At 37.3% G+C, this 21,602-nt stretch overlaps 2 protein-coding genes across 4 annotated transcripts in view; one reads left to right on the top strand and one right to left on the bottom strand.

Moving 5' to 3' along the window:
- ATG4A (autophagy related 4A cysteine peptidase) overlaps window positions 1-21,602 on the bottom strand; it is a 179,209-nt gene that overhangs the window by 73,689 nt on the left and 83,918 nt on the right. The window contains exon 1 of one of the 3 annotated variants that reach the window (XM_053699136.1): window positions 9,361-9,437. The exons of 1 other annotated variant lie outside the window; for it this stretch is intronic. In XM_053699136.1, the coding sequence (XP_053555111.1) occupies window positions 9,361-9,370 (10 nt within the window). In that variant the 5' untranslated portion in view covers window positions 9,371-9,437. Of the gene's footprint in view, window positions 1-9,360; window positions 9,438-21,602 lie in introns of those variants that run through there. One more of the 3 variants, XM_053699135.1, reaches the window with a different exon arrangement.
- PSMD10 (proteasome 26S subunit, non-ATPase 10) overlaps window positions 9,581-21,602 on the top strand; it is a 41,885-nt gene continuing 29,863 nt past the window's right edge. Inside the window, exon 1 of the mRNA XM_053699140.1 lies at window positions 9,581-9,734. Within this exon, the coding sequence (XP_053555115.1) occupies window positions 9,618-9,734 (117 nt within the window). The 5' untranslated portion in view covers window positions 9,581-9,617. The remainder of the gene's footprint in view (window positions 9,735-21,602) is intronic.

The raw sequence follows: 21,602 nt of genomic DNA, 5'->3' as shown, positions 1-21,602 counted from the left end.
TGTTATTGGCTGAAAACAGCAAAACCATCATGTTCTGTCAGTCTGATCATTCCTAAAGCACAAGGATCTCAAAATCATGACCCGCTTGTGGCCCTTTGGGACAGGAGTTGGACATACCTAGTCAAGTACATGATTATTTCTTGATAACTGAAAATAAAATTATTTTACTGAAAACTAATGAATCATGGACTAACATTTCGTACACTGCGCACATACATAGCAGAATTCTTAGACACATTAATAAAAGAAACAAAGAACTTTCAAACAACTTCTCCCTGATGATGTTTAACATTAACCCTTTGAGTGCTAAGCACTTTCCCACCTGGGTGCTAAGCTGATTTTTTTTTTTTTTTTATTGAGGTTCTTGAACATACAAAGTATAGAAAAACTATAATACATTACATGTTATATCAGTACAGTTGGGTTCTCGTGTGAGCCTACATTAAAATAAACAGTCATAACCTAAAATATGATATAGTACCTCAAAATTTTTCTTTTAAGATTACCTTCCCTCTGTATTATATTAGGCCACTCGTGGACCTTTGACCACCTGTATAAATCATTTTTAGAAGGTAGGAAATAATAGACCACTTTTGGGTCTGAATATATCTCACTATCCGCTAGATTTAGAGTTTTGCTTTTTTTCCCAACGCACACTTCCAACAACGCTGGTATTTAGAGTTGTCTGAGTGGCTGCGTTAGGCTCAAAAAAGGGTGTGTTGAGCCTAATTTAGCTCCACTTCAACCCTCAATACCAGCGTTGCTTACGGTAGCGGTAAGCTGAGAAAACGTGCTTGTGCATGAAATCCCCATAGGAAACAATGGGGTATTTTGGGCTGAAAAAAAACCTAACACCTGCAAAAAAGCAGCGTTCAGCTCCTAACGCAGCCCCATTGTTTCCTATGGGGAAACACTCTCTAAGTCTGCACCTAACACCCTAACATGTAACCGGAGTTTAAACACTCCTAACCTTACACTTATTAACCTCTAATCTGCCGCCCCCGCTATCGCTGACACCTGCATTATACTATTAACCCCTAATCTGCCGCTCCAGACACCGCCGCAACCTACATTATCCCTATGAACCCCTAATCTGCTGTCCCTAACACCGCCGACCCCTATATTATATTTATTAACCCCTAATCTGCCCCCCCAAAGTCGCCGCTACCTACCTACACTTATTAACCCCTAATCTGCCGACTGGACCTCGCCGCCACTATAATAAATGTATTAACCCCTAAACCGCCACACTACCGCCTCGCAAACACTAGAATAAATAGTATTAACCCCTAATCTGCCCACCCTAACATCGCCGCCACCTACCTACAATTATTAACCCGTAATCTCCCGCCCGCAACGTCGCCGCTACAACGTCGCCGCTAAACCTAAGTCTAACCCTAACACCCCCCTAAGTTAAATATAATTTAAATGAAACAAAATAATATTCCTATTAATAACTAAATTAATCCTATTTAAAACTAAATTCTTACCTATAAAATAAACCCTAATATAGCTACAATATAAATAATAATTACATTGTAGCTATTTTAGGATTTATATTTATTTTACAGGCAACTTTGTATTTATTTTAACTAGGTACAATAGCTATTAAATAGTTAATAACTATTTAATAGCTACCTAGTTAAAATAAATACAAAATTACCTGTAAAATAAATCCTAACCTAAGTTACAAATACACCTAACACTACACTATCATATTAATTAAATAAATTACCTACAATTACCTAAAATAAAATACAATAAAATAAACTATTCTATAATACAAAAACCCCCACACTAAATTACAAAAAAATAAAAAAGAATTACAAGCAGTTTAAACTAATTACACCTAATCTAAGCCCCCTAATAAAATAAAAAAAGCCCCCCAAAATAAAAAAAATCCCTACCCTATTCTAATATTCTAAAATACAAAAGTAATCAGCTCTTTTACCAGCCCTTAAAAGGGCTTTTTACGGGGCATTGCCCCAAAGTAATCAGCTCTTTTACCTAAAAATAAAAATACAATACCCCCCCAACATTACAATCCACCACCCACATACCCCTATTCTAACCCACCCAAACCCCAACCTATCGCTAACCCCCTGAAGATCATCCTACCTTGAGTCGTCTTCACTCAGCCAAGCCGAATTCTTCATCCAAGGTGCGCAGAGGAGGTCCTTCATCCGGTAGAAGTCTTCATCCAAGCGGGGCAAGAAGAGGTCCTCCATCCGGTAGAAGTGTTCATCCAGGCGGCGTCTTCAATCTTCATCCATCCGGAGCGGAGCCATCTTCAAAGGAGCCGATGCGGAGCCATCCTCTTCAACCGACGGAATAACGACGAATGAAGGTTCCTTTAAGGGACGTCATCCAAGATGGCGTCCCTTCAATTCCGATTCAGCCAATCGAAATTAAGGTAGAAAAAATCTGATTGGCTGATGCAAAACAAAATTGATAATAGGAGTAAATAAGAAAGTTGCCTAAAATTGCATGCTCTATTTGAATCAGTGCATTGCTGCTCCTGAGCAGTAGTGCATTAATGCTCCTGAGCCTATCTAGATATGCTTTTAAACAAAGACAACTAAGAGAACAGGGCACTTCTGCCTCTCTAGGAGATAGATTAACAAGCCCAACTTTTAAAATGTATTTTACAGCAAAAGCAGGCAAAATAAATAAGTTTATTGTAATGTTCTAATATAGTAGATGAGGTTGAAAAAAAAAGACTGAAGTCCATCGAGTTCAACCTATACAAATCTAAGATACTTACCAAAAAGCTCCAGTTGATCTTAAATTAATCCCATTAAAAGTGACCCATTTAACACAAGCAATCATATCCCTGAATTGTGTTTCTAGACAGAAATGTATCCAAACCATTTTTAAACATATCTAAGGTATTGGCATTCACTACATCCTTTGGTAATGAGTTCCACAATTTTATTGCTCTTATAGTGAAAAAATGTGTCCGTTGCAGGAGATTAAATCTCCTTTACTCCAGCCTTAAAAGTGAAGGTCAATTTTCATCAATGAGTGCCCAGTTTTTAAAAATACTTTTAAAAACAGGGGCACTATCATTGATGAAAATTAACATTGCACTGGATTTGAAGAAATTCTTACCTTTTACTTCTGCAAAGCCGGATCGACGATCCCCCTCCTTCTTCTTCCTGCTGTTGACCACAGCAATGACAAAACTGGCTTCCTCCAATCACAGCCAGGCATCACAAGCTGGACGCTCTGGGGTGCAAGCCATGATTGGAGGAAGCCGGTTTTCGTCATTTCTGACGTCAGTACAGAGGAACTGAGGCTGAGATCGGCAATCCGGTTTTGCAGGAGTAAAAGGTAAGTATTTCTTAAAATCCAGTGCAATGTTAACTTTCATCAATGAAAGTGCCCCTGTTTTTAAAAGTATTTTTAAAAACCGTGCACTCATTGATGAAAATTGACCTTCACTTTAAATTGTAACCTCTTGTCACAAACAATTTTCTTGGAATAAACAGCTTCTGCCATCTCTGTATAAGGGCTCGAATAGATTTATATTAAGTAATCATGTCACCTCTCAAGTGCCTTTTTTCTAGAGAGAACAGACCCAGTTTGGCTAACCTCTCCTGATAGCTTAAATTCTCCATTCCATTTATTAGCTTTGTGGCCCTTCTCTGAACTTTTTCTAGGTCTGCAATGTATTATTTTGAGATCGGTCTCCAGAACTGCACTCAATACTCAAGGTGAGGTCTCACCAGGGATTTATATAGTGATAGAATTATGCTTTCCTCCCTTGAATCAATGAATCCCTTGTTATCTATTACTACTCCCAAATCCCTTTTCTCCTCTGTTTGGCTAAGTCTTGTCCTATTTAAATAATACGTTGCCTGCTTATTTTTACTTCCAAAATGTAGAACATTGCATTTTCCCTTATTCAATCTAATTTTCAATTTACCTGCCCATACTTCTAATTTTTGCAGATCGCCTTTTAACGAAAATTAATCCTGCTCTGACCTAATGATTTACATAACTTTGTATAATATGCAAAAATGCTCCATTAATAAAAATATTTAAAAGAACAGAACAGGACCAAGTACTGATCACTGGGGGACTCCGCTGATTACCTTTATCCAATCTGAGTATGATCCTTTCACTACTACTCCTTGCTCCCTATCTTTTATCCAGTTATTTATCCATGAGCTAACATTTTCAGATATACCCAGTCCCTTAATTTTCTACATTAATCTCTCATGTGGCACTGTATCAAACACCTTTGCAAAATCTAAGTATATCACATCAACTAATTCCCCTTTATATTTATATTTTTACTTATTTCCTCGTAGAATCTAATTAGATTAGTTTGACATGATCTATTTCTCATAAAACCATGCTGATTTTGAACTCATTATCTTGTTTACACGAATACACTTGTAAATATAATCCATTTAAGAATCTTCCCCACTATGAGGTCAGACTAACTGGTCTATAGCTTCCTGGATCAGTCCTGCTTCCCTTTTTGAAGAGTGGCACCACATCAGCTTTATGCCAATCCTGGGGTACTATGCCTGAGGATAATGAGTATTTAAAAATTAAGAGTAGAGGTTTGTTTATAACAGTGCTAAATTCCCGTAAAACCCTTGGGTGTATGCCATCTGGGCCTGGAGTTTTATTTACCTTAATATTAACCAGTTTTTTTCCTGATATCCTCTAGACATAACCCAGTTAAAGGGACACTGAACCCAATTTTTTTCTTTCATGATTCAGATAGAGCATGCAATTTTAAGCAACTTTCTAATTTACTCCTATTATCAATTTTTCTTCATTCTCTTGATATCTTTATTTGAAAAAGAAGGCATCTAAGCTTTTTTTTTATTATTCAGAACTCTGGACAGCGCTTTTTCATTGGTGGATGAATTTATCCACCAATCAGCAAGGACAACCCAGGCTGTTCACCAAAAATGGGCCGGCATCTAAACTTACATTCTTGCATTTCAAATAAAGATACCAAGAGAATGAAGAACATTTGATAATAGGAGTAAATTAGAAAGTTGCTTAAAATTACATGCTCTATCTGAAAATTTGGGTTCAGTGTCCATTTAATGGGCTGGCATGTTCTAGTTTGTTCCAAAGTATCCTCCATTGTTTTATCCACATTACATTTCATTCAGACGTTAAATGCTAATGTAATCTCTTTTTTGCCACGAAAATGCAGGTCTAATAGAAAGTGCCCCTAGGCTGCTGGATAAGCTGCCTAACGAGAAATATGACCTTGGAGTCCAGTGACAAAACCAACCGGACAACTGAAAACGATGTCAAGTAAGACAAACATGAAAAAGAAAAATTGCCAACAATCATAATGTTACTTACTATGCAAGGGCTTTATGTTAATTTAACTATCACATCTACAAAGGGTGACAACCGCATCATTAGTATAGTGTTCAGTAACCACAATGTATTTCTGCACCTTAGAGGGACCCAGATGTTGAACTAATCACTTGCTTGTAAGGTTAAATTTTAATGGAGAGCACATAATTACTTGCAAGTGCATTTAAGTTTAACTATGTGTTTTATCCATTTGCAGATGCTAAACACCTAAGGGACATTAATGTAATATTGAAGTGCTTTAACAAAATAAAACATTTAATTATTGCTTTAAAATATTAATTTCCGTTTCTTGCCAAGTTCAAATGACCCTTTATCCCAGTGATTTTGCACAACTTTACCCTATAGTTGATAACAACTACTGCAAGCTGCAGACATCTAACACCAGCATCCTCGTCTTGTGAGGAAACCAGTGAGCAAAGAGTCATGTGTGTCATTTCATAAATTAGCTGTGTGTAGGAATCTGATTCTCTGTTGTATTTCCCCATAAGAAAAAAAATGATAACTATCCTTCACTGCCAGCCTTGGCATTATACTGTATTTCACAGAGGCTCCTTAACGGAACATGGGAGTCACTATTAAAATGTCATGTTTCAGACAAAGCACACAATTTTAAAAACTTTTAAATTTATTTTTAATATTAAATAAATGTCTTTCTCTTGGTATCCTCTTTTAAAACATAACTTCCTTTCATAAGCATACTGAGGTAGGTGAACGTGGCATGCAAGCACTAGTCTGAAGAAGCAGATTGCGTTCCCTGAAACGTTACCACTGTAAATACATTTCTCAACACTTCAAAACCAATGAGTGCAAATACACTTGCGCACACACACACACATATACACACACTCCATAGAAATAACTTGCACCCGGTTTCTTCAATAAGGATGTTACCACTTCATTCACATATTGTGGCACACTTCACAATATGAAGTACCACAATATGTGAATAAGGTGGTAACATCCTTATTGAAGAAACCGGGTGCAAGTTATTTCTTTGGAGTATATATATATATATATATATACACATACGTACATATATATATATATATATATATATATATATATATATATATATATATATATATATATATATATATATATATATATATATATATACTCAGTAAACATACATGCAACTCAGTATACTATTATAGGAAGTAGCTTTGGAAAAAGCAGGAATAAAAGTTTTGGAGCAAGCCCATTTTAAGTTCAGAACCTGGTTTACACTTGCTGATTGGACGGCTAAATGTAGCCACCAATCAGCAAGCCCTATCCAGGGTACTGAACCAAAAATAGGCCGGCTCCAAAGCTTTCATTCCTGCATTTTCAAATAAAGATACCAAGAGAACAAAGAAAAAATGATAATAGGAGTAAATTAGAAAGTTGCTTAAAATTACATGCTCTATCTGAACCATGAAAGAAAATATTTGGGTTTACTATTCTTTTAAACCCCTTTCGCTTCCAGGAATTTCAGAGAAAAACTTGCCCAAGAGAATTTTTTGCATTTTTGTTATCACTCTGACTAAACAGAAATAAAGCTTTTGACTTTTTAATTTACCTATGAAATTATATATATATATATATATATATATATATATATATATATATATATTTATTTTTATTTTTTAAAGTAGACAACCCAAGATATTGGTCTAGGGCTAGGTTAATTTTGGTGTATTTTATGCCATTATTTGATCGCCTGATACAATCATATTAAAACAAAATTGTTAACTTTTTCGCAAACTTTGGGTATCTCACTGAAATGATTTACACACAACTACTACAACTTCTCTGAGATCCCCTTTGTTCAGAAATAGCAGACATACCTGACTTTGTCATTGGTTTTTGGCAATTAGAATGCCACAAATTGCAGCTGCGCACCTTATGTGAAATTCTTGGCAGTGAAGGGGTGAATTAATTAGCTTGTAAGGTTAATCTTTGATGGAGAGTAGAGATTACCTTCCCACCCAACACCTCCCATTACCTGATCTCTCCTAAACAGCTCCCCCCCCCCTCACTCCTCAACCCTCCCACCACTGATCCCCGCCAAACAGTTCTTTAACCTTCCCCCCTCTTACTACTGATAGCCATCTTAGGCACTGGCAGCTTTCTGTCAGTGCCCAGTTTATTTATTGTATATTATTTATGTTTATTCATTATATAATTTATTTTTTTCTGTAGTGTAGTGGTGCACCTTACCTTCCCCCTTCCCGCGATCATTAATTATGGTGTCCCTCTTCTGGATTCCCCTTTTTTCCCCATATTGTAGCTTCCCATCCCATATTTTTCCCTCCCTCCGCCTCTGCAGCTCAGACGTGTATGTATATATATATATATATATATATATATATATATATATATATATATATATATATATATATATATATATATATAAAACGAAAAGTAGAAAGCACTCACTGGACTGTAGACAGCAATTTCAATCAAATAGAGTTTATTGTGACGTTTCGGGACCAACAGCGTCCCTTCCTCTGTTTTTGGTCCCGAAACGTCACAATAAACTCTATTTGATTGAAATTGCTGTCTACAGTCCAGTGAGTGCTTTCTACTTTTCGTTTTCTACATACCTGGCTACAGCACCCTGGCAAGTTGCAGTGTGTTGGTGAGAGTGCATATACTACAACACATCTTTATATATATATATATATATATATATATATATATATATATATATATATATATATATATATATATATATATATATACGTCTTTTTGGGTTTAAGGGGCTAATATCTGTATATTGCTTAGGGGTTTACTGTATATTTCTGTATGCAAAGGAAAGACATACATTAGAGAACACCACCAATCAGCAAGCACTACCCAGGGTCCTGAAAAAAATGGGCCAGCTCCGAAGTTTACATTCCTGAATTTTCAAATAAAGATACTAAGAGAATGAATAAAAATTGATAATAGAAGTAAGAATTGATAATAGAAGTAAATTAGAAAGTTGCTTAAAATTGCATGCTCTATCTGAATCATGAAAGAAAGAAAAAAATGTGGGTTTCATATGCCAATAAGGGACCATATCAGTTTATTTCAGCTAGTGTACAGTGTTTGTCTCCTCACATGTCTTTGTTTTCTCCTGAGTTTAAGAGACCACACACCCCAGGATTCAATTCACATCTATGACATCCAAAAATACCCTCATTCCTTCTTGCCCCATATCCATATGTGTCCAGTTTACACAGTATTAGAATGTGAACTGACTACAAACATAAGTTTACTGGGAAAGAGATTACAAAGTTGTAGCAGCTGTTTGGCAGAATTTGTGGCACACAGAATGTTATACAGTGGGGTTTGGGTTGCCAAACTGTGTCACTTGAACACTCTGGCAAATGTCCTTCTGAAAGAAGACACCCCTTTACAGCTATCTACTTTGCCTAAGCAGAAATCTGGCACCTAAATCAATAACAATAATTATCTGTATAACAGGAGAGAAACCTCTACAGAATTACTTAAATATGGTCATTTATTTTAAATAGAGCTTGCCCAGATAAGCAAAGCTACTGAAAAGCTAAGCTAATAAGACCACATACCAGGAAGTGAGTTTTACAAATAATAAAAAAAAAAAAACATAATTTTTGTACTGCACTTTTAGAAGAATTTTAGCCATTGCAAAATACTGTATTGTTCTTGATGGGAGCTTAGTGCAATTATGGTTTTTATGTCCCCCTCTTTTATTAGCAATGCATGCAGAATCCCACAGGGTATTACTAGAAACACTCTATAAATAGTCATCTGCAGTGGTGCATAAGCTTTCAGGATACATTAAAACTGTGCTGTGTTTACAACCAATTAACACGTATTTTAAGTAAATATAGTATAGCAGTGACTAAGTATATCATAAACAATGTATCTACAGCAAGTGAGAGCGATGTAGCTAAACCCACGAGCTAACAATCTACCGTCCGTTATCCACTAACAAATTGTATTCATTATTCAGACATCTCCTTGTCCTCACAAACTAATGTCCGGTGTACTTACCAGACTCCATACTGCCCTGTCACCCAGGGACCGGTGTTTCTCGGCCACAACAACAGTAGCCGCAGCGTACTCTGGGAGTCGTAGTTCTGCGCAAGCTCGGCTGTCCTGAACTGCAACCTCCCCCAGGTAGAAAATACAAACTACAAATCCCATGATCGCATGGGTGTCGTAGATTACCCAGCGATTTGACGTCCCTGCCGGCGGCGCTTGTGATTGGTGCATTGCTACATGTGGCTTGCTTGTATCCCTTTGTCAGCATGGAGGATGTAATTGTGTCTGATGTTGAGATTTGTAACCTGGCGTACAGGGGGCAGCTGGAGGAGCTCAAGAGTATAATCTTGGCTGACAAGTCTCTGGCTACCAAGACAGACCAGGTAAGAGGGTGGAGCAGGTCTTCAGGGCACCGATCGAATACACTTTTTGTTATGGTCATCAATAATTTAATTCCGTCTGTTTACATCTGTGATCAGGGCCGGATTTACATCTCAGGTGCCTGTAGGCACAAAAACCTGAAGCGCCCCCCCCCACCCCCCCCACCCCCCCTAGAAAAAAGTGGAAAAAATGAGGACTTTTTTTTATTATTATTTAGGACAACTAAAAATAAATATTAGATGTAAAATTACATTTTCCCTTTTATGGAGATACACAAATACACACACCAATTGCAATATTTGTTGTAATGGAAGCTACACCAAAAATCAATATTCACTTGACTCAAATGGCCATACAATTTCTATTATGTATAACAAAAACAAATCATGTTAAACTTTTAATGCAAAATATTCTAAAGAAAACCCTATTTAAAGGGACATCAAATGTGACAGTTTGCTGGGCATTTTATTATTGCACTAGTGCTTGCAGAGAAGTGTGTTAGCCTCTTGCAAAAGAGTTAAACACATAGTCAATGTCAGTTCTGAGACAGCAATACACATCTGTGCAGACCCAGATGGGCTCATAGGACATGTTTATTGACAAGCCATTAGTGTATTGCTTTTCTGGAGATGACTTTGACTATGTGCTTAACATTTTGTTGGAGTCAAACACAGTTTTGTGTAAACAATAGCAATATTAAAACTAGCAGCATGCAAGCTCATCACCATCAACAACCTGTGCAGCCAGTGGAAGAAAATATAAAATGTAGGGAAAAAAATCTTGTAAACTCTGATATTTTTGGTACAAACACACACAGATGTTACATTTATTTTGTTCTGAAATATAAATATCATATGATGTTGCTCTCAAAGGAAAACATGGAATGTTGTAGATTATATGTAATCCAGGGGTCAACAAATGTGTTTAAAATTAGAATTTAGAAATTCAATGGGAGGGGTTTAGTTTTAATCTTTGCCCCTCTCTCCTTCATGGCTCCCTCAACTGCTGTAACATATTCCCAATGAAACACTCGACTTTGTAGGCACCTGGCAGCACAATTCTTACTAAAATAAATGCCCTCATAAAAAAAAAAAAAAAAAAAAAAAAAAAATTTTTTTTTTTTTTTTTTTTTTTTTTTATTATTGACAGGCAGGCGCCCCTCACTGCAAGGCGCCTGTAGGCACATGCCTACTGTGCCTAATGGGAAATCCGGCCCTGTCTGTGATCTATATAGAAACAAGAGGTTGTGTTAAGAATTTAACACGTAGTATAAAAAAATGATAGTTTAGAATGATGTTTCCCAAATTGGTTAATGTCTGACTTCCAGAAAAGCTCCCTAGATGTCCACATACATCATCACGAAGGTTTTATAATAATAATAAACACCCCGACACAAACCGAGAAAATACACAGCATAAAGCATTGTAATGTAATATACACGTAGGTATTTGTTTCCTAGGCTATCGGCCTCTGTGTTTTCCTTTAGGATAATTGATCTCTATCTGCCTGAGCCTCTGTTCAGAAGCTGCTAGTAAATGCAAATCTCTCATTACTTTTCATTATAAACGATTCACCTAGAATTTGTGCTGTTACAAAAATCTGTATTAAATGGATATAAAACAGTGCTTCTTTAGTGAACAAAATATCTTAAATCAAAGTAAACATACAAATAAATAGAAACTTGCTTGTTTTGTTGCAAAATGAACACTTAGACATGATCAGTGCAGCCCCCTGCCTACAGCTAAATAAGCAAGCAGACATTACAAAATTTAAGTTCTATTGTCAAATAATTTTTCAGTAGAAGTCCTGTACTTATCAAGGACAGTAAAATGACTGAAGCTAGTTTATAGAAACATAGAATTTGACGGTAGATAAGAACCAAAAAGGCCCATCAAGTCTACCCATATTTTTTTAGTTTATGGTGTCTCCTAGCAACACTTCAAAGAAAAAAAAACCCTATTCCTTTGCCTTCCTGTAGAGACCCCAGCCTCTTTGAGGGGCGGTGACAGGACATAATGGACACTGCACAGATAAAGTTAAAAAAGGAATTAAAGAACTGCCTTTGGCTTATCGTGCTACATCTACACACCTTCATCATAGGCGTTATATAGCTGTTAAAACTGAAGTCATATACCGACCCCCTGGCTCCTCAACTCAATTTCTAGATCACTTGGCTACCTGGCTACTTTATTTCCTTTCCTCAGACACCCCCAACCTCATTCTTGGCGACTTCAGCATCCCTCTTGACAATCCCACTGCCTCCTCTGCAAAACAACTTCTGCAACTCACTTCCTCTTTCGGTTTGTCACAATAGACCGACTCTCCAACTCACAAAGACGGTCACTCCCTTGACCTGATCTTTAGCTATCGATGCACTATTTCAAACTTCACAAACTACCCTTTTCCTCTTTCTGACCACCATCTCCTCACTTGCAACATATCATCCATCCCTCCCTACAACTCTCGCTCCTTCTACTCCTCACACCGAACTTCAAAGAAGCATTATGTCATTAGATCAGCAACAGCTTGCTAATTCGCTCGAAACACTTCTCTCATCCATTTCCTTCTTTTCCTGCCCTGACTAATCTGCCACTTTAATTCCACACTTACATCCATCCTTGACAATCTGGCCGATTTTACCATAGCTCGGAAATCAAACACTCATCCTCAGCCCTGGCATACTCCTCTGACACGGTATCTACGCAGATGTTTCTATACTGCTGAACGGCACTAGAGAGTTCAGCTGATTTTCTTCATTACAAATTGATCTTGAACGCCTACTATTCTGCCCTTAATATCTATAAGCAACATTACTTCTCTGCTCTTATCTCTACTCTTTCTTCAAACCCCAAACGTCTGTTCTCCACTTTCAATACTCTTCTCCTCCCACCCCCACCTCCTAATACAACTTCTCTGTCAGCTCAAGACTTTGCCAGCCACTTCAATAACAAAATCGACTCCATCAGAAACGAAATCAGCTCTCAACATACTTCCATTCTATCACCCCCCCAAATGCACAATTCAACCACAACCCACATAGCCATAAACTTAGCTCTTTCTCCCCTGTTACTGAGGAAGAAGTTTCTGCACTTATACTGCGCTCTCACCTCACTACCTGTCCCCTTGACCCCATCCCCTCACAGCTACTCCCCTCCCTCTCTTCTACCCTTACCCCTATACTCGCATACATTTTCAACCTCTCCCTCAGCACCAGTATATTTCCCTCATCTCTGAAACATGCACTGGTCACACCTATCCTCAAAAAGCCTTCTCTTGATCCAACCTCCCCATCCAACTACCGCCCTATTTCCCTACTCCCTCTTTCCTAAAAGCTTCTCGAAAAGCTAGTATATGCACGCCTATCCCATTTCCTTACATTAAAGGGACAGTCAACCTAAAAAAAATCTTTTATGATTCAAATAGGACATGTCATTTGAAACAACTTTCCAATTTACGTTTATCTCCAATTTTGCTTTGTTCTCTCTGTATTTTTAGTTGAAAGCTAAACCTAGGAGGTTCATATGCTAATTTATTAGACCTTAAAGGCCGCCTCTAATCTAAATGCCTTTTGATAGTTTTTCACCACTAGAGGGCATTATTTCATGTGTTTCATATAGATAACATTGAGCTCATGCACATACATTTACCATGGAGTCAGCTCTGGCTAAAATGCAAGTTTGTCAAAAGAACTGAAATAAGGGGGCAGTCTACTGAGGCTTAGATACAAGGTAATTACAGAAGTAAAACGTGTATAATTATAACTGTTGGTTATGCAAAACTGGGGAATTGGTAATTAAGGGATTATCTATCTTTTAAAACAACAAAAATTCTGGTGTTGACTGTCCCTTTAAACACCCTCCTTGACCCACTGCAATCTGGATTTCGCCCCCATCACTCCACAGAGACAGCAATCGTTAAGGTTACCAATGACCTACTTTCTCTGCTTATCCTCCTTGATCTGTCCGCAGCCTTTGATATTGTTGACCACCCTATTTTGCTCCAAACCCTCCGATCCTTCGGCATTTGTGACACAGCCCTCTCGGGGTTCTCTTCCTACCTGTCAAACTGTACCTTTAGTGTAGCCTTATCTGGGGCCTCCTCTGCCCCGTCAGCACTTTCTGTCGGGATACTGCAAGGTTCTGCCCTCGGTCCCCTTCTCTTTTCAATCTACACGTCATCATTAGGTTCCCTAATAAAGTCCCACTAGTTCCAATATCATTTGTATGCCGACGACACCCAAATCTACTTCTCTGCACGAGACATATCTCCTATCTTGCTAACCCGTGTCACTAACTGTCTTTCTCACATCTCTTCCTGAATGTCCTCTCACTACCTCAAGCTAAAACTCTGCAAAATTGATCTCCTTATTTTCCCCCCTTCTTCCAAAATCTCCATCCCCCAATCGCTCTATAACTGTAGAGAACTCCATCATTACCCCTACCCCGCATGCCCGATGTTTTGGGGTCACATTTGACTCAGATCTTTCTTTCACTCCTCACATTCAGTCCTTGGCTAATTCCTGCCGCTTCCACCTTTTAAAAACATCTCTAAAATTAGACATTTCCTCACACAAGATTTTAATCCACTCTCTCATCCTTTCCCGCTTTGATTACTGCAACTCTGTCCTCTCTGGTCTCCCCAACTGCCTCCTAGCTCCTTTACAATCCATAATGAATGCCTCTGCCAGGCTCATCTTCCTTACACATCGCTCTTCTTCTCCTGTACCTCTCTGCCAATCCCTTCACTGGCTTCCTCTTGCCTCTAGGTTTAAACACAAAATTCTCACTCTGACATACAAAGCCCTCAACTGCACTGCTCCCCCCTATATCTCAGACCTTGTCTCCAGATACTCTCCCACCCGTCCCCTTCACTATGCTCATGACCTCCTACTCTCCTCTTTTGTTGCCTCCTCACACTCCCGTTTAAAGGACTTCTCCAGACTGCCTCCCATCATGTGGAACTCTCTGCCTCGCTCCACAAGACTCTCCCCTAGTTTTGAAGGTTTCAAGCGCTCCCTAAAGACTCTACTGTTCAGGGATGCATACAACCTACACTAACCTTTCTTTATGCCATTTCCTCTCCTCCATTGCTATCCCCTTGAACCCCCTTTCATGTAAGCCTAAGAGTCCAGCTGTTGGCTGACTCTTGGCAGGGCCCGCTACCCGTTTGAGCCCTATAAATGTTTTGTTGTACTCCGCATATGTTTATAGCGCTGCGGAATCTGTTGGTGCTCTACAAATAACCGATAATAATAATATTATTATTATTATTAATATGATGCCGTTCTATCGTACCATGCTTCACAAGCTAAGAACCCAGGGCAGATATTACAGATACAGAGATAAGTCAGGTCGATTGTTGGCCACTTTAGTTAACCTGAAGATCTCTGTTAGAAATATTCCTGCAATTAAAGAAGGGGGAAACTTATTAAAGACTTAAAATTGTTAGAGAAGGTGATTATCTATCTGGTTGGGCAGAACTATGCTCACCTTTAAAAAACTCATCCCAACGGTTTTAAATAACTTATATACTAATAACTTATGAAAGACTTAAAGCTCATAGCTGAAGCATTGGCTACTTATTATACTAAGTTGTATAACAAAAGTCCTTCAACCTCTAAATTGCTGACCGATGGATTTTGGAACTAAATAACTCTTCCATCTCTTTCCAATGAGCAACTAGAAAAGCTGAATATGCCCATAGTTAGGAAAGAGGTAAACAAAACCATCATGTCTCTATCTCTGGGGAAAGCACCCCCATTGAATTTTACAAACTGCCTAAACCCCAACTCACTCCAATTCTTACAGACCTTTTCTCTGGTTACTTCAGAGGAAACGATGTTCCAGCGCAAAACTTATCGATGCCCAATATCGCCCTAAGCCTGGGAAAGACCTTTTGTTACCTGAGTCATACAGACCGATTTCATTACTAAATGCTGAGTATAAATTTCTAACTAAGTTCCTAGCAGAGCGTTTAAAGTTTGTCCTTCCTGACTTAATACATGAAGACCAAACAGGATTCCTGTTTGCTCATTCATCCGTAATTAATGTGCGTCAAGTATTGTCACTGGCGTATTTACCTTTTGTGCTGCCCTAGGCACTCAAAATTCTGGTGCCCCCCCCCAAAAAAAAAAAAATAGGTTTTAGGCCTTTTTCCCCCTTAATATTTTTTTGGGTCAGTGTGTAAAATGTTTCTTTGTTTTCTTTTTTTTTTATAACAATTCAAAAGAAAATGGGCTAGCAAAACACTTGCATACAGGTGGGTTGAATTGCATGCATCTCATACCATTTTCTCCCTGCGAGAAGGGAGAGAAAAGGAGAGGGGAGAAAAGGGAGGGAAAGGAAAGAAGGGAGGGAGAGAGAGAGAAGAGAAAAGGGGAGGGAAAGAATGGAGTGAAAGAAGGGAGGGATAGAGGGAAAGAAAGAAGGGAGGGAGTTGAGGCTTGAAGGGAGTTGATGGAGGAAGAGAGGGAGAAAGGGAAAGAAGAGAGAGAAGAGGAAGAGAGGGAAAGAAGAATACACTTTGAAACAATCGCTGCCCTTCACTTGCAACATACAGTAATTACCATCATTCAAGTAATTAAACTTTTTAGGTGTCTATTTCCTATTTACTCCATGGGTTCATGAATGCAGAGAAAGCTAGCTATTAGTAGCTAACATACATTAGCGTTGAGAGTTTATGATTAGACATCACAAGCTGATCTAAGCAGTGCACAGACGCATCAAGTCTGTTAGCTACTAAGACCTGCAATAAGCACTGCGCTCGGAGACCCACCACAGCTGACAAGGGGAGGCAGCATATCGGCACAAGGTCTTCTCCTCCAGCCTCACCTTGTAAGCAGATCCCTGGGCAAGTTTCTCACCAAGAACGCTTCCACTGCAAAAATGCTGGAGGCTCTAAATGAAACAACGGTTTAAAGGAGCACTGCCTGTGAAGAGCGACCTTAATCAGTGCACGTGCCTTGTCTTCCCTGTAAAAGCCTGCACTTTATTGCTCACTGCACTGTGTGCTGGCTTTTAGAGAGATGTCAGTATATTTTATAAGAATCTTAGCATTTACTCTCCAAATAATATGTTAGTATATAGCAGGGTTATAACTGATGTATTTAACAATCTTTCTTTAAACTAAACCCACAATCAAACATACATTTGCTAAGACAATAAAATTAATCTAAATACCTGAAATTCTTTTTATATTAGTAAATATTTATGAGTATATATATATATATATATATATATATATATATATATATATTTGTAAGAATTAAAATATGAGTCCATATTATATGCGTTTAAACAAAACTATTCAAATGTGCTATACAGAGTTCATACAACTTTCTCTTATTTACAGTAAAATTTTACCCAGTTAATACAGTGAGATTCCAAGATCTTTAACCGCTAAACACCCAAGCAATACAATTCTAATAATGCTTATTTAAACAGTAGGACGGTCTATATATTCTAATTTAAACACTAGAAGTTATATATATTATTTATGTAAAAACCCAAAGGACAAGTTATCAATACTGCCAACACAGCTGCTGCAATATGGTGTTCAAGAAACGCACATGCACATCCCACTTAGGTATGCTCTTCAACAAAGGATACCAAAAGAATGAAGTACATAATAAAAGTAAAATATAAAGTTTATTTATTTTTGTGCAATTTCTATCTGAATGATGGAAATGTAATTATGACTTTCATGTTCCTTTCAAAAACTAATTTGATTTGCTGACATGGGGCCAGTAACAGTTGATGCTAATTCTGAAAATATAAATAACTAGAAAAGTCTATTAAAATAGCATGCTCTACCTCAATCATGAAAGTTTAATTTTAAATGTCTCCCTTTGACTATGTGTTTAACCAGTTACTTTACAGTGGCATTATTTCTAAAAACATTTAACTGCAATAATTACATATATTTTTTAAATGACTCATTTTTATTAATGTAAACTTGTATAAAAGCAGCACACATTAAAAACACAATGCAACAGCTTTCAATTGATTTGTGAATTACAAGTTAACAGCAGTCTTTAAATAAATGGAGACACAGAGAAAAATAAAAATAGATACCGCATCCTCTGACTGAACAGACATAACATATATGGAGTTTGTACTTAATTAAATCAAATAACCATGAAAAAGGGAGGCTTAGCAATATTCAATGTCAAAAACTTTAATTTAAATAATGTGGACACTGCACACTTAACTTCAAACTCTGGGTTTTAAATTATAGATTTAAATTTGAATTGACCCTTTGACTTCCTGTCAGTATTGGGTTATGCTCACTTACTGTCCCCCCCCCTGTTAATGAGCTGTATCGGAACACAATGTGTGAATCACAAGAGATGTAGAAAACTACTTTACTCTTCTGCTTGGTGTCATCTGTTCTTAGGTTACCTTAGCTTCCAGTTGTGTCACATGACCCTGCTCACTGCATTCTCCTTCTGATTAATCTATATATCCTTCACTTGCTAGGAGGCATCAAGAGGGGTGCCTCCTATTGGTCCCAATTGTTGCTGCTAATATATTGACAGAACACAGGTGGCGCTGCAGCACAGCTTTTCCTTTGACCCATGTACTGCAATGGAGAGAAGCGTTCCTGTACCTGCCTCTCCTTAGCATTACATGGGGGGAAAATATATATATATTTTTACTTTTTTGTTTTAATTAAAATTTAATTAAACTTTGGCCACATATGGCAGGGTAGGCCCTGCCTCCTATGAGGGCACGTCATTCTGCACAGATAAACAACTTAAAATTTAGGATTAGCTTAACCATACACAGGCTGAATATAAACTAAAATACAAATTGCTCTTTAAATCTATTAAATACAAATTGACTATGTTCTCACCAGTACCCTTTTTGTTTCAAGTTTTGAAAATTAGAACAATTATACTTCACCAATTTTTGAACCAATTCATAGCGGTTATCTCATTTAAAGGAAAGTTATTGCATAGCTCAGGGATAAGCTTCCAGTTCCTTGCTGAAGTGAAATGTATTTCCAGGCAGCCAAAATCAAAAACACTTTGTCTCAGCAAGTTACAAAAAAACTGTCCCCTTTGCATTGACTAATCCTGTTTTATAATCATTGATGACCTGTTTCGTTCACGCCCTTTTTGCTTGTCCCTTCTGATTGGTTCACCCTGTGAATGCAGGTTGCCAAGGAGATGCATTTTTTAACAGCCAATCATCTCCTGGCTGTAATACCTGTGTCGCAACACCGTACCTTGTCCATCGGGTGGCAGTATTACAAACAGACACAGCCATACATGCAGCATGACAAACAAACACAGCTATACATTTACAACCCAACATTGAAAGAAAATATTTCTTTAAAATGTGTAATAAATGCCATAATTTCCCTACATTAATAAGTTATATGTTTGTATGAATTGGGCTAGGTCACAATATTTATTCTGATTATTTTGACATGAAACATCAATATTTTATATTAAAACAATTTATATTGCTATCTATTCAAGATTAATGGCATTCATATATCTGTTATATATGTATTCACACAATTACAGCATGTTTTACATTTCTAACAAATTCTGCATGCATGAATTATTATTATATGTCTGAGAAGTATAGAGACACAGCGGTTATTATTCCATACAGACAATCTTGTATTTGGTATCTTTTAGCCCCATCTGGAACACAGAAAACAACATGTTATATATCATCGAAACATGGGACTATCACAATTGCTATTTAATCTATACAGATTTAAATCTATCTCCCAGATATATATTCAATATAGTCTGGGGCATATATTTGATATGTTTATCTGCAAAATTATCAATGTAGTTATTATTCAATACATCAATTACCCCCTTAATATAATATGTCCAGGCTCAATATATATACATACATGGGTTATTTGAATGATTTCAAACATACACATGAAACTATTGGCATTATTTTTCTTTTTCAAAATGTATTTATCTTTACTTATGCTGTCTTTTAACAATGGTTCCCAAGAGTATAATTTAAGGCATGTGTTTTCACTGTGTGTTATCCTCCCCTAGACGCAACGTCTACATCAGTGATTTTTAACCTTTTTTTTGCCGTGGCACACTTTTTTACATTAAAAAATCCTGTGGCACACCACCATCCCAAAATTTTAAAAAAATCACACATTGTAGCCTAATACAGCATATATATATACACATACACACAAACACACACATACTGTATGTATTGTGCTGTTATGCCATGCCTCCTACAAACTACCCCTGCACTGGGAGTAAAAAACAAGCAAAGTTTAAAAAATATGTCACACCTGAGGATCTCTCACGGCACACTAGTGTGCCACGGCACACTGGTTGAAAAACACTGGTCTACATTACGTATATTCAAGTGTTAGCGTTATACAGCAGGGCTCGTTTGCACCTGAGTGTGAGGCTAAGGTTTTCGCAAGACATGTCACTTTAAACTAGACTAACAGGTTCCTCTGTGAGGAGTAGGGAGTTTATCACACATTTCCACTTTGAAAAACATATGGTATCCTGAGATGGCTGTTAAAGTTAAATAAGCCAAATGTTTATTTCCCTCACTGGGGTGTTTAGAATAATTCTGCATACTAAATGGGGGAGAGCTGAACATGAGTTTGCACTTCCAATTAAGGAGCAAATGTTGCCTTTTGAATAACTTTACATGCTCAGTGGGGGAGAATTAACCATGATTGAAGTCAATTTGTCTGAAAGAAATGAATCATTTTCTACTGACCAGTCAGATCTGAATAAATATATATATATTTATTAACCTTAAAATATATGATTAAAATATATATTTATTAACCTTACATATACCTTGACAGAGAGGATAGGGCAGATGTGCTGCCCCTCCCAAATCTGTTGCTCTAGGCACCGGCCTTGTTGGCCTAGGCCATAATATGCCCCTGAGTATTGTATGTGATCTAACATTTTTGGAGTTTGAGGCAAAATGGTGCAGACACATCTGCCGGAGGCCCTCCTGCTGTCTTTGGACGCAGAGACGGTCTGTAACCGGGTGGAATTTGAACATATTTTTACCACTATGCTGCAATTCAACTTCTCAGGCCCTTTTCTTTCCTTCATCAAAAAAATATATACCTCCCAAATGGTAAACATTTCTGTCAACATCATTTTCTCCCCAGCTGTATACTTGCACCGGGGCACGAGACAAGGATGCCCCCTTTAACCTTTATTGTTCAATAAAACCCAATTATTTTTAGCCACCAATTAGCAGGCGCTACCCAAGTGCTGTACCAACATTAATTTGGCTCCTATGCTTACATTCCTGCTTTTTCCAATAAAGATAGCAATAAAACAAATAAAGTTATAATAGGAGTAAATTAGAAAGTTGCTTAAAATTGCATGCTCTATCTGAATCATGAAAGAAAAAATGTGGGTTTTGTGTCCCTTTAAGTATAACCCACTGCATAGTGTTGTTGTTTTTTGTTACAACAATGAAACAGACTGCTTTATATTCCTTTAAATTGGTTTCCATGTAGGCTCCCAAGTTTGTTAAAAACATTTGCTCTAGCACAGTACATCTGTATAGTTAAAAACAGTAAGTGAACAAAAGATATATGACCATCTGCGCAAAATCAGCCCTGGAGCCTGATAATCTTATGTAGTTTAAGGGCCTAACACCAGTGTTTTTGGTTCACAGTATAAAAAAACAAATCCTTCAGAGACTATCTATAAAAGGAGCAATAGTAACTTAAAACATTTACTCTTTGATTGTGTTACTCACATTGTTGTTTCAGAACTACAAGTAACAATAATGTCATTAAAAGCTATAGTGTGCAAACTTATATTCAGTTTTATTTCCTTTTTTTTTTTTAAAATATAAGAATTTTTTAATTTTATTTTCTTGTCC

Source organism: Bombina bombina, chromosome 1 (assembly GCF_027579735.1).
Source record: "Bombina bombina isolate aBomBom1 chromosome 1, aBomBom1.pri, whole genome shotgun sequence".
NCBI classification, from domain to species: domain Eukaryota; kingdom Metazoa; phylum Chordata; class Amphibia; order Anura; family Bombinatoridae; genus Bombina; species Bombina bombina.
This window is presented reverse-complemented; position numbering and strand designations above follow the sequence as displayed.